Source organism: Cervus canadensis, chromosome 33 (genome assembly GCF_019320065.1).
Source record: "Cervus canadensis isolate Bull #8, Minnesota chromosome 33, ASM1932006v1, whole genome shotgun sequence".
Classification (NCBI taxonomy): Eukaryota; Metazoa; Chordata; class Mammalia; order Artiodactyla; family Cervidae; genus Cervus; species Cervus canadensis.
Window position 1 is genome coordinate 26,609,457 of NC_057418.1, and position 12,185 is coordinate 26,621,641.

At 44.5% G+C, this 12,185-nt stretch overlaps 1 protein-coding gene across 7 annotated transcripts in view; it reads left to right on the forward strand.

Moving 5' to 3' along the window:
• TIAM2 (TIAM Rac1 associated GEF 2) overlaps positions 1 to 12,185 on the forward strand; it is a 237,449-nt gene that overhangs the window by 152,231 nt on the left and 73,033 nt on the right. For 6 of the 7 annotated variants that reach the window (XM_043457336.1, XM_043457334.1, XM_043457341.1 and 3 more), the window contains one exon: positions 3,866 to 3,937. The exons of the other annotated variant lie outside the window; for it this stretch is intronic. In XM_043457336.1, the coding sequence (XP_043313271.1) occupies positions 3,866 to 3,937 (72 nt within the window). The remainder of the gene's footprint in view (positions 1 to 3,865; positions 3,938 to 12,185) is intronic. 7 annotated transcript variants of the gene reach the window in all.

The following is a 12,185-nucleotide window of genomic DNA, read 5'->3' on the forward strand; positions in this document are numbered from 1 at the left end:
GACACCTGATGCAAAGAGCTGACTCATTTGAAAGACCCTGATGCTGGGAAATATTGAAGGCAAGAGGAGAAGGGGGTGACAAAGGATGAGATGGTTGGATGACATCACTGACTCACTGGACATGAATTTGAGCAGACTCTGGGAGATAGTGATGGGGAAGGGAGCCTGGTGTGCTGCAGTTTACCGCAAAGAGTTGGGCATGAACTGAGCAACTGAACAACGAATTTATATAACTGAATGCAGTTGATACTGTGTGTGCTAATTTGCTTCAGTTGTGTTCTACTCTTTGCAACGCTATGGACTGTGGCCTGCTAGGCTCCTCTGTCTATGGGATTCTCCAGGCAAGAATACTGAAGTGGGTTGACATGCCCACTTCTCTAGGGAATCTTTCTGACCCAGGGATCGAACTGAGCCTCGTGTGTCTCCTGCCTTGGCAGACAGGTTCTTTACCACTAGTACCACCTGGGCTGAGAGTTGATATACTAGGTATAATTGTTTAAATGGACTATTCCTTAATGTTTAGTTTTCTATTATAAAACCTAGAAGATAAAAATTGGAAAAAATAGAATACATTATTCTTAGTTCCTCTACCCAAACAAAGCCGCTTTTAATATTTAGCTTTATTTCTTCCTAATATTTATTCTGCGCACATTTCAAAAATAGTTATAAGCTTGATTTTGGTGGCTTTGCCAACTTTGATTTCTGCATCTTCCAAAATATGTACTTCTTGCTAAAAGCAACATCAAGAAGATCTAGGATGCTTAAACAATATATATCATCAGTATCAGTTCAGTCACACAGTTGTGTCCGACTCTTTGTGACCCCATGAACTGCAGCACGCCAGGCTACCCTGTCCATTACCAACTCCCGGAGTCCACCCAAACCCATGTCCATTGAGTCAGTGATGCCATCAAACCATCTCATCCTTTGTCGTCCCCTTCTCCTCCTGCCCTCAATCTTTCCCAGCATCAGGGTCTTTTCAAATGAGTCAACTCTTTGCATCAGGTGGCCAAAGTATTGGAGCTTCAGCTTCAACATCAGTCCTTCCTATGAACACCCAGGACTGATCTCCTTTAGAATGGACTGGTTGGATCTCCTTGCAGTCCAAGGGACTCTCAAGAGTCTTCTCCAACACCACAGTTCAAAAGCATCCATTCTTTGGCACTCAGCTTTCTTTATAGTCCAACTCTCACATCCATACATGACCACTGGAAAAGCCATAGCCTTGACTAGATGTACCTTTGTTGACAAAGTAATGTCTCTGCTTTTTAATATGCTGTCTAGGTTGGTCATAACTTTCCTTCCAAGGAGTAAGTGTCTTTTAATTTCATGGCTGCAGTCACCATCTGCAGTGATTTTGGAGCCCAGAAAAATAAAGTCAGCCACTGTTTCTGCTGTTTCCCCATCTGTTTGCCATGAAGTGATGGGACCAGATGCCATGAACTTAGTTTTCTGAATGTTGAGCTTTAAGCCAAGTTTTTCACTCTCCTCTTTCACTTTAATCAAGAGACCTTTTAGTTCTTCTTCAGGTTCTGCCATAAGGGTGGTGTCATCTGCATATCTGAGGTTATTGATATTTCTCCCAGCAATCTTGATTCCAGCTTGTGCTCCAGCCCAGCGTTTCTCATGATGTACTCTGCATATAAGTTAAATAAGCAGGGTAACAATATACAACCTTGATGTACTGCTTTTCCTATTTGGAACCAGTCTGTTGTTCCATGTCCAGTTCTAACTGTTGATTCCTGATCTGCATACAGTTTTCTCAAGAGGCAGGTCAGGTGGACTGGTATTCCCATCTCTTTCAGAATTTTCCACAGTTTATTGTGATCCACATAGTCAAAGGCTTTGGCATAGTCAATAAAGCAGAAATAGATGTTTTTCTGGAACTCTCTTGCTTTTTCGATGATCCAGCAGATGTTGGCAATTTGATCTCTGGCTCCTCTGCCTTTTGTAAAACCAGCTTGAACATCTGGAAGTTCTCGGTTCACGTATTGCTGAAGCCTGGCTTGGAGAATTTTGAGCATTTCTTTACTAGTGTGTGAGATGAGTGTAATTGTGCAGTAGTTTGAGCATTCTTTGGCATTGCCTTTCTTTAGGATTAGAATGAAAAGTGACCTTTTCCAGTCCTGTGGCCACTGCTGAGTTTTCCAAATTTGCTGGCATATTGAGTGCAGCACTTCCACAGCATCATCTTTCAGGATTTGAAATAGCTCAACTGGAATTCCATCACCTCCACTAGCTTTGCTCATAGTGATGCTTCCTAAGGCCCACTTGACTTCACATTCCAGCATGTCTGGCTCTAGGTGAGTGATCACACGATCGTGATTATCTGGGTCGTGAAGATCTTTTTTGTACAGTTCTGTGTATTCTTGCCACCATCTTAATATCTTCTGTTAGGTCCCTACCATTTCTGTCCTTTATTGAGCCCATCTTTGCATGAAATGTTCCCTTGGTATCTTTAATTTTCTTGAAGAGATCTCTAGTCTTTCCCATTCTATTGTTTTCCTCTATTTCTTTGCACTGATCGCTGAGAAAAGCTTTCTTATCTCTCCTGGTTATTCTTTGGAACTCTGCATTCAAATGGTAATATCTTTCCTTTTCTCCTTTGCTTTTTGATTCTCTTCTTTTCACAGCTTTTTGTAAAGCCTCCTCAGACTGCCATTTTGGTTTTTTGCATTTCTTTTTCTTGAGGATGGTCTTGATCCCTGTCTCCTGTACAATGTCACGAACCTCCATCCATAGTTCTTCAGGCACTCTGTCTATCAGATCAGTCCCTTAAATCTATTTCTCACTTCCACTGTATAATCATAAGGGATTTGACTTAGGTCATACCTGAATGGTGTAGTGATTTTCCCCACTTTCTTCAATATCAGTCTGAATTTGGCAATAAGGAGTTCATGATCTGAGCCACAGTCAGCTCCCGGTCTTGTTTTTGCTGACTGTATAGAGCTTCTCCATCTTTGGCTGCAAAGAATATAATCAATCTGATTTCAATGTTGACCATCTGGGGATGTCCATGTGTAGAGTCTTCTCTTGTGTTGTTGGAAGAGGGTGTTTGCTATGACCAGTGCATTTTTTTGGCAGAACTCTGTTAGCCTTTGCCCTGCTTCATCCCGTACTCCAAGGCCAAATTTGCCTGTTATTCCAGATGTTTCTTGACTTCCTACTTTTGCATTCCTGTCCCCTATAATGAAAAGGACATCTTTTTTGGGTATTAGTTCTAGAAGGTCTTGTAGGTCTTCATAGAACCATTCAACTTCAGCTTCTTCAGCATTACTGGTTGAGACATAGGCTTGGATTACCGTGATATTGCATGTTTTGCCTTAGAATTGAACAGAGATCATTCTCTTGTTTTTGAGATTGCCTCCAAGTATGGCGTTTCAGACTCTTTTGTTGACTGTGATGGCTACTCCATTTCTTCTAAGGGATTCCTGCCCACAGTAGTAGATATAATGGTCATCTGAGTTAAATTCACCCATTCCAGTCCACCTTAGTTCGCTGTTTCCTAGAATGTCGATGTTCACTCTTGCCATCTCCTGTTTGACCACTTCCAATTTGCCTTGATTCATGGACCTAACATTCCAGGTTCCTATGCAATATATCATATATCATAGAAAAGTAATATATATAACCATATGGGAAGGAAAAAAAAAACTTTTTCAAGGAAAAACTTTAAATGTAGTAGAGTCGTAAATTTGCAATTGCAAATTTGCAAATGTAAATTTGCAGTTGCAAATTTCAAATTGCAATATGAAGATCTTGTCAAATGTTATAGAACTTAAATTTTTAAATACTGAGAAAGTAACTGCTGAATGAATATTGCAGAGCCACTTCATTAGTCTTTTTTTCTCCTCCTGTCTATCAGATATTCGATTCAAGTGGCAGCCATGGATTTTCTGGAACTCAGCTACCTCAAAGCTCCAATAACTCCAGTGAGGTAAGGGTGGTTATAGACATCAGCCGTCTTATTTTCCTTGGATGACATAAATGCTAAGTTAAGTGGAGGATGCTGGTTCCGAATCTTTACCTGAACCTGTTGAAAATACATTTGGAACTCAAATGGTGCCACGTAGGTAAAAGGTGTTTTCAGAATGCCAATTATTTTTGAAGGTATCTTAAACTCATGATAACTCCATCTTCAAAGTGGTATCAGTCAGGTCAGTCAGTCAGTCGTGTCAGCTCTTTCAACCCCGTGGACTGCAACATGCCAGGCTTCCCTGTCCATCACCATCTCCCGGAGCTTACTCAAACTCCTGTCCGTCGAGTCAGTGATGCCATCCAACCATCTCATCCTCTGTCATCCCCTTTTCCTCCCGCCTTCAATCTTTCCCAGCATCAGGGTCTTTTCCAATGAGTCAGTTCTTTACATCAGGTGGCCAAAGTATTGGTGTTTCAGCTTTGGTATCAGTCCTTCCAATGAGTATAGCTAGACTGAAGTGGTATATAGCTAGACTGAAGTCAAAATAGCAACTTTCATTTGTTCATACCTATTCCTCGGGTAGTACTTACTGTCATTAGAGAATTTAGTGAATCCAAACTTGCGTTTTCCTCCCAGAGTGTCAGGGGCCTTCCCACACACAGTACTTCACGCTGTGAGTCAGCATCCTTTGGTGGTACCCTCAGCAGAGCTGAGCACAGGGGCTCCGTCTAGTCCCCAGGTCAGTTTCTGACTAAGCAAAGCCTCAGAGCCATTGCTGGGTGGAATTCTGGGGTAGGGTGAAGGTGGTTTGGGTGAGCTCAGGCCTCTTCTTTGGGTCTTTTTCAAATCCATGCCTTCCAATTAAAGCTGTCTTTTGTGTTACAATTTCTCTTATCTCCTTCTTCACTAAATCATTGTATCTTGGGGTTTATGTCCAATAAACCTCTAAACTATTTGTTGAGGCTAAACCTGATTTTAAGAGCTTGGACACAATTTAATGTGCTTTTACAGAAGTAGGCAATGTTATGTAATAAATTAATTGGGATAATTTGGTGAATTGGCGATAGTTTGAAAGGTCTGAGGAATGGCGGAGTGTTTAGACCCTGTGATGGGTCTGGAGGGAGGTAAATGAGGAAATTTCTGGTGATCTTAAAATATACGCCATAGACGCCATCCCTTCTGCCTCCATGGGAAGTGGACCCAGCTGTGAGTACTGAGCAGGGCCTCAGTTCCATGGTTATTGTTGAACCACCCCTGATGGTTAAGCCCTGCCCGAGGTGTCCTGAGGTATGGGCTAGAGAACCTCTGCTTAAAACCCTGCCCTCACCTCCCATACTCAGGGCAGGGGCTACCAGAGGGCAGTTCCGGTGAGCTGGGGTGGCTGTACCAGGAGGCCAGGTCGTGGGCACTGCTCCTGGCTGGCCTCCTTTTGCCATGTGTGTGCCAAGTCGCTTCAGTCACGTCTGACTTTTTGTGACCCTATGGACTGTAGCCCACCAGGCTTCTCTGTCCATGGGATTCTCCAGGCAAGAATTCTGGAGTGGGTTGCCATGCCCTCTTCCAGGGGATCTTCCCAATCCAGGGATCGAACCCGAAATCTCTTATGTCTCCTGCATTAGCAGATGGGTTCTTTTCCACTAGCGCCACCTGATTTGACTAAGAGGAACTCTGCGGAAGCCAAATCCCAACCTTCCTTTTTATAGATCATACCATCGAAATGGTAGACTTTTCATAATAAATAATTTCCATTCTCTGCCCTGTTTTTTCTATATTAACTGAGAGCTTTTTTCAAAATCCAGATCAAATTACACAGTCTACCAGAGATTTTACTTGATTAAAAAATTGTTTGCAAGAAGTTGGACCCGACTTAATGACTGAACAGCAACAGCAGCAAATTATATCATTATTGTTTGTTTGCTTCTTATTATCTTTGACTGTCAGTCATCCCACCAAGTATACATGTCATATCTCCCAGGCAAGTTTATAACTGGACCCTTGATTATGTGTTGGCCTTCCCTGGTGGCTTAGCTGGTAAAGAATTCCCCTGCAATGCGGAAGACCTAGGTTCGATCCCTGGGTTGGGAAGGTCCCCTGGAGAAGGAAAAGGCTACCCACTCCAGTATTCTTGGGCTTCCCTGTTGGCTCAGCTGGCAAAGAATCCACCTGCAATGCGGGAGACCTAGGTTCGATCCCTGAGTTGGGAAGATCCCCTGGAGAAGGGAAAGGCTACCCATTCCCGTATTCGGGCCTGGAGAATTACAAAGAGTCGGACACGACTGAGCTGCTTTCACTTTCACTTTTGTTTATGTGTATATTCTTAACCCATGACTCACTGCTAAGGATATAGTATTGCTTAATAAATTTGCTTATTATCTGTATTAGATGTAGCCCTTTAATGGTTGAGAAGAACTGTTTGATCTGCAATAAAAGCCACATGGTTTTAAGGTCATATATTTTCCAGCATTGTGATAATTTAAATTTCCTACTTTGAGAGTTTAGAAATTGTATCATCAAAACACTTTCTGTTAATTGAACTTACATTGGACATTGAAAATAAAATTTTTTTTCAATGCACTGGTGCACTGGGAAGACCCAGAGGAATTGGGTGGAGAGGGAGGTGGGGGGGGGGGGGATCGGGATGGGGAATACATGTAACTCCATGGCTGATTCATGTCAATGTATGACAAAACCCACTGAAATGTTGTGAAGTAATTAGCCTCCAACTAATAAAAAAAAAAAGGAAAAAAAAATAAATTTTGCTAGTCATTAATGATCAGAATTAAGCTTAGTGCTTATTTAAATTGGGTTCAAATGACCAAATCATCTTCTTGTGATTTAATTAACAAGCCCCATTGGTGCTATAACCAGTGAGAGGAAAGTATTATTGCATTTGCTGTTATTTTTTTTTAAAGCGTATATATTTAAACATTTATCCCTATTTGTTTTAACTAAACATTGCTTCTGGGTAGCAACACTGAAGAAATTCCTTTGACATAGAGGCCTATTTTAATGGCGTGTCGATCATTTCTGTCCTGTAGTACTCAGATAACTAAGTTTAAATTGAGTAGCATACAGAATGAAGGGTATTTGATTTTTTTTTATATCTCTGGGACTTAAGATTCTGCCTGTAGCTGGTTGAATAATTAGTATTTCATTCCACTAGTTTTTTGGTTTTTTTTGCTAATCATTCTTGGAGAATATTTATAACTTGCACAAGCCATCTATTTGTAAACGGTGTGTTATGTCCATCAGCGTAACACAGAAAGGCAGTCATTCCTGAGTGCTGGGAGGGAGGAGGGGTCACGGGTATTTAAAAATATTCCATTCTAATCGGTGCGTCGTGTAACAGTCCAACAGTGAGTCACCCTAATTTGAAATCTGTTAATGTTGGAATCCAGCCAGTCTTATTTGAGCGGGTTTTTTTTAAAGGACACTTTGACCAGCCAAAAAAGCGAAAGCTTTTCATAGGGTACTTCTTGGTGAGTAATAATACGTTTCAGTCAGAGTTTGAAGGGATGTGTTTGTTATGGAGATAGTGACAACAAGTCCCCCGCTGAGGCTCTGGAAGGGAGCTACCCCAGAAGCATCATTGCAGATCCCCTGGCGCCCTGAGCCTTGGCTCTCGCTCCTGGAAAATTGGCTTGGGGTGTCCCAACTTTGTGTGGCAGCGAGTGAATGAAGTATTGTCACACTAGTCCTTAGCTCCAAACTGGGGGGAAAAATGCTTTTTTTTTTTTTTTTTTAATGAAAACTATGAATGAAACTGCTTACTCTTGACCATCACTCTGGTCTGTGTAAATAGAACATTTAGTCTGGAACCCTACATAACAATCGTACGTGCACAGATGGATGGTACATAGATAGGTCTTTGTTTCCCTTTCATATTAACTGATGTTTGGGCATCCACCCAAGAAGGAAGTGAACACCTCCTCCTCGGTGACATTTTGCTGCTGTTAAGACAGCCAAGAGCACGGAACGCCTTTTGTGTTCTTCCCTCATCTCACTTGCTAATAGACCTTCCTTTTATCAGCAACTGTGGTGTGGGCCCGTTTTGTGACGGCCAGATTGTGATTTTGCCACTCACTTCCCTTCAGTGATCCAAGTAGTAATTACGAGCCATTTGATCCAAAAGCATCTGCTGTGAGAGCCCATGGAGTTTCAATGTTCTCTCCTTGAGGCGCACTGAGCAGACGTAACTTGACATGTGCTTTCAAGGCCATTAATGTGATGGTAATAAGAAATGCTTCCATAGAAGCTGCCCTACCTGGAAGGTGAAAGTGATTTGCACACCTTAACAGAAGTGGCTGTGGCTGCAGTTCAGTGATGTTACCGTTTGGTGGATGGCCACCCAGCCCTGGACCACATGGTGGTCTGGGCACCAGTAGTCACACGGTTCCTCTGGGTTTTGGAGCAAGGGCTGATTCTCATGCAGTTCTTTACAGTGGCCATTGTTGAATTACAGTGGTCAAGCCTTTGTTCAGTCGTGTCTGACTCTTTGCGACCCCGTGGACTGCAGCCTAGCTTGTCAGGCCTCTCTGTTGCTCATCATCTCCCAAAGTTTGCCCAAGTTCACGTCCATGGCATCAGTGATGCCATCCAGCCATGTTACCCTCTGTTGCCCTCTTCTCCTCCTGCCTTCAGTATTTCCCATCATCAGGGACTTCTCCAATGAGTCAACTCTTCGCATCAGGTGGCCACAGTATTGGAGCTTCAGCATCAGTCCTTCCAATGAGTGCTCAGAGTTGATTTCTCTTAAGATTGACTGGTTTGATCTCCTTGCAGTCCAAGGGACTTTCAGGAGTCTTCTTCAGCACCACAGTTCAAAGGCATCAATTCTTTGGTGCTGTCTTCTTTACTGTCCAACTCTCACAGCCGTACATGACCACTGGGAAGTCCATAGCTTTGACCATACAGACCTTTGTCAGCAGAATAACGTCTCTGCTTTTCAGCACACTGTCTAGGTTTGTCATCACTTTCATGTCTAGAAGCAATCGTCTTCTGACTTCATGGCTGCAGTCACCATCCGCAGTAATTTTATTTGACTTGATTTACTAGTCAAGCCTAGTATGGTGTAATTCCATAATCCACACCGAACTTCAAAAGCGATCTTTTACATAGTTGATGGCCCTTTACAGTTTATGTAGTCCCTTCAAATGCCCTTCCTTATGCCGGTCTCCTGATTTCTCTGTGGGACTGGTTTGCTTTGGCCCCTTGTAAAGGTGAAGCCCAGAGACATGAGCCGACCAGCCCTGACAAGGCTGGGATTTGACCCAGATTGTCTGTTTATTGTATTTTTGCTGGTTTATTTGTCTCCTCCAGGAACTGGAAACCTTGAACTGGCTGACTGGAAACTAATTTTGTGGGGAGGGAGGGATGGAGTGGGTGAAGGGGTATGTGATAGTCTTGACAGGGGTAGCCAGCCAAGGACTTCTGGGTGGGGGTTTAAAAGATTAACGTAGTGTCTTTAAGAGTAAGCAGAGAAAAGGGTTTTCCAGACACGTCAGCTTGCTGGGATTGTTTTCATGATTCTCTATTACTTTTATGAAAAAGAAGGTGAGAGAATATCTTATCTGACTCACTGAAAATGAAGCATGTGATTTCAGTGTAGATAACATTGACCCTTAAGAGGATCAATCCAGTTTGTTTTTTTTCTTCAAGTGGGCAAATCTTTCAACAGCCTAGGAGATATATAAGCACCATAATCACTTCTACATCCTTGGTACTCCTTTTGAATAGCCATATTTCACCTTTTTTTAACTGCTTATACTTCTAGGCTGTGTGTGTTTTATGCATAGGAGAAAAACTACAGGTAAATTTTCACTGAAGGATCTCTTGAGAGAATCTGAATCTTCCCTAGCCTTGGTGTTCATAGACCTCTTCTCGGTCATTCAGTTGACCTTAGGTCAACAGTGTAGACTCAGGAAATGTTTCCTCAGAGCACAAGTAGGCACAAAACCTTGTTTAATTGAATAGAATATGAATGTTTCTTTTGTCCTTTGTCGCATCTTCTCATTTGCCCGCATAGTTTTCTAGCCTAGAACTTCTTAGTTCTAAGAAGAAAACTTCATACTTTTCTCTAGCCTAGAACTTCTCCACAGTAATCCTCTTTTAGTTTTTCTTCTTGAAACTTGAGGGAGGATTAAGAACTTGACTGTGGAAGTAGATTCTGCATAAGATACTGAAAATGGGCAGCTCTTACCCTCCAAGCCCATACATGGCTGAATTTCTCATGGCATCCAGTTCAACACCCATGGATTGGGGGTGTTCTGGGTGCAGGATGCCCTGTGTGAAAGGCTGAAGGACTCACTGTGTGGAGGGCTGGAGGACAGTGAAGGGCTGATGGAGACTCTGTGTGAAGGGTTGGAGGACACTGTGAAGGGCTGAAGGAGACTCTGTGTGAAGGGCTGAAGGAGACTCTGTGTGAAGGGCTGGAGGAGATTCTGTGTGAAGGGCTGGAGGAGATTCTGGGTGAAGGGCTGGAGGAGACTCTGTGTGAAGGGCTGAAGGAGACTCTGTGTGAAGGGCTGGAGGAGATTCTGGGTGAAGGGCTGGAGGAGATTCTGGGTGAAGGGCTGATGGAGACTCTGTGTGAAGGGCTGGAGGACACTGTGAAGTGCTGAAGGAGACTCTGTGTGAAGGGCTGAAGGAGACTCTGTGTGAAGGGCTGAAGGACACTCTGTGTGAAGGGCTGAAGGACACTGAAGGGCTGGAGGACACTCTGTGTGAAGGGCCGAAGGACACTCTGTGTGAAGGGCCGAAGGACACCCTGTGTGAAGGGCCGAAGGAGACTCTGTGTGAAGGGCCGAAGGACACACCGTGTGAAGGGCCGAAGGACACTCTGTGTGAAGGGCTGAAGGACACTCTGTGTGAAGGGCTGAAGGACACTCTGTGTGAAGGGCTGAAGGACACTCTGTGTGAAGGGCTGAAGGACACTGTGAAGGGCTGAAGGACACACCGTGTGAAGGGCTGAAGGACACTGTGAAGGGCTGAAGGAGACACTGTGAAGGGCTGAAGGAGACTCCATGTGAAGGGCTGGAGGAGACTCCGTGTGAAGGGCTGGAGGACACTGAGAATGAGGAGGACAGCGCCTCTGCTGTCATTCATTCATCTCAGCACCTGGGGGGCCTGAGAACAGCCTGGAAATGACTCTCAAGCAGGCTGGACTTCGCTGCAGGGACATCGGAGTGTAGACACATCTAACTGAGTGGAGTTGGGGTTGGGGGTCGGGGGAGGGCAGGGGAGACTTCCTAAGAGAGAGGGTAGCACTTGAAATAAGGTTGAAAGATACATGTGAATGCGGGACAGGAGCTCTGGAGAGCGTAAAGCAGGTGAAATAAGCAGGGGTGACCGGGGTCTGGAGGCAGGAGGGTGCTCCTGTGGGGAGTCGGGAGAGTTGGAACATGGCGTGCCTCGTGCCGTAACCGAGAGGAGTAAGGCAGCTGGCCCGTGTCCCTTTTGCGAGAGGTGACTAACGGCCAGGCTGATGTTTCGATAGAGCAGTGGTAGGGAGCCCAGGCTCACACTGGGTTCTAGGGTTTAAATTCCCACAGTACGACAGTCACAGCTTCCTGTGGGAGCTGGGGCAAGTTTCTAGAATTTTCTGAGCCCCGTTCTTTTCACTGTTAATTAGAGAGTCGGGACCGCGCCTGCCTCTGAGTGCTGTGAGTGGAGTCGCGAGGTCTCTCTGGGATGAGGGGAGGGTAGTGGTGGATTTGTGTTCCCTGTGTCCCTCCCCCAGCTTGTCCATCCTCCGGCACGTTTTTCCCGCTCTGCTCTGAAAGTACAGCCCTGAATTGCTTTGCAGCAGCAGTCAGGATGGTCTGATATCCCCTGGTCCTGGCTCTTTGTGATTTCTTACTCCACAGTGACCTCTGCTGGGGTTTTGGTTTGATTCTGAGCGAGCGGAGTTTGAGAGGCGGGGCCTGTGCCTTTAAGCCCTTACCGGCTCGTTGCTGATGCCCTTGGCTGAAATTGCTGCTCAGGTGGACGGAAGTGCCTGAGGTTTAACCTGAGAAGCAAATGGGACCCACGTGGGATGGGACCCTGCAGGGGACACTAGGGTCCGTGCTGCTTGCCTGAGTCCTTGGCTTCAGGCCTCTGCTTCTCTCTCTCTCTCTTTTTCTTTGGCAAGTGTGGTTCATGTGCATTCTGGGCTGTGATCATCTTTCCAGGAAAATGGACAGGAAGTGACAGAGCCAGAAATGTCACTTCAAAGATGAGTACCACATTTAAGAAGACAACACAGGAAGATTGATTCTTCCCTTTC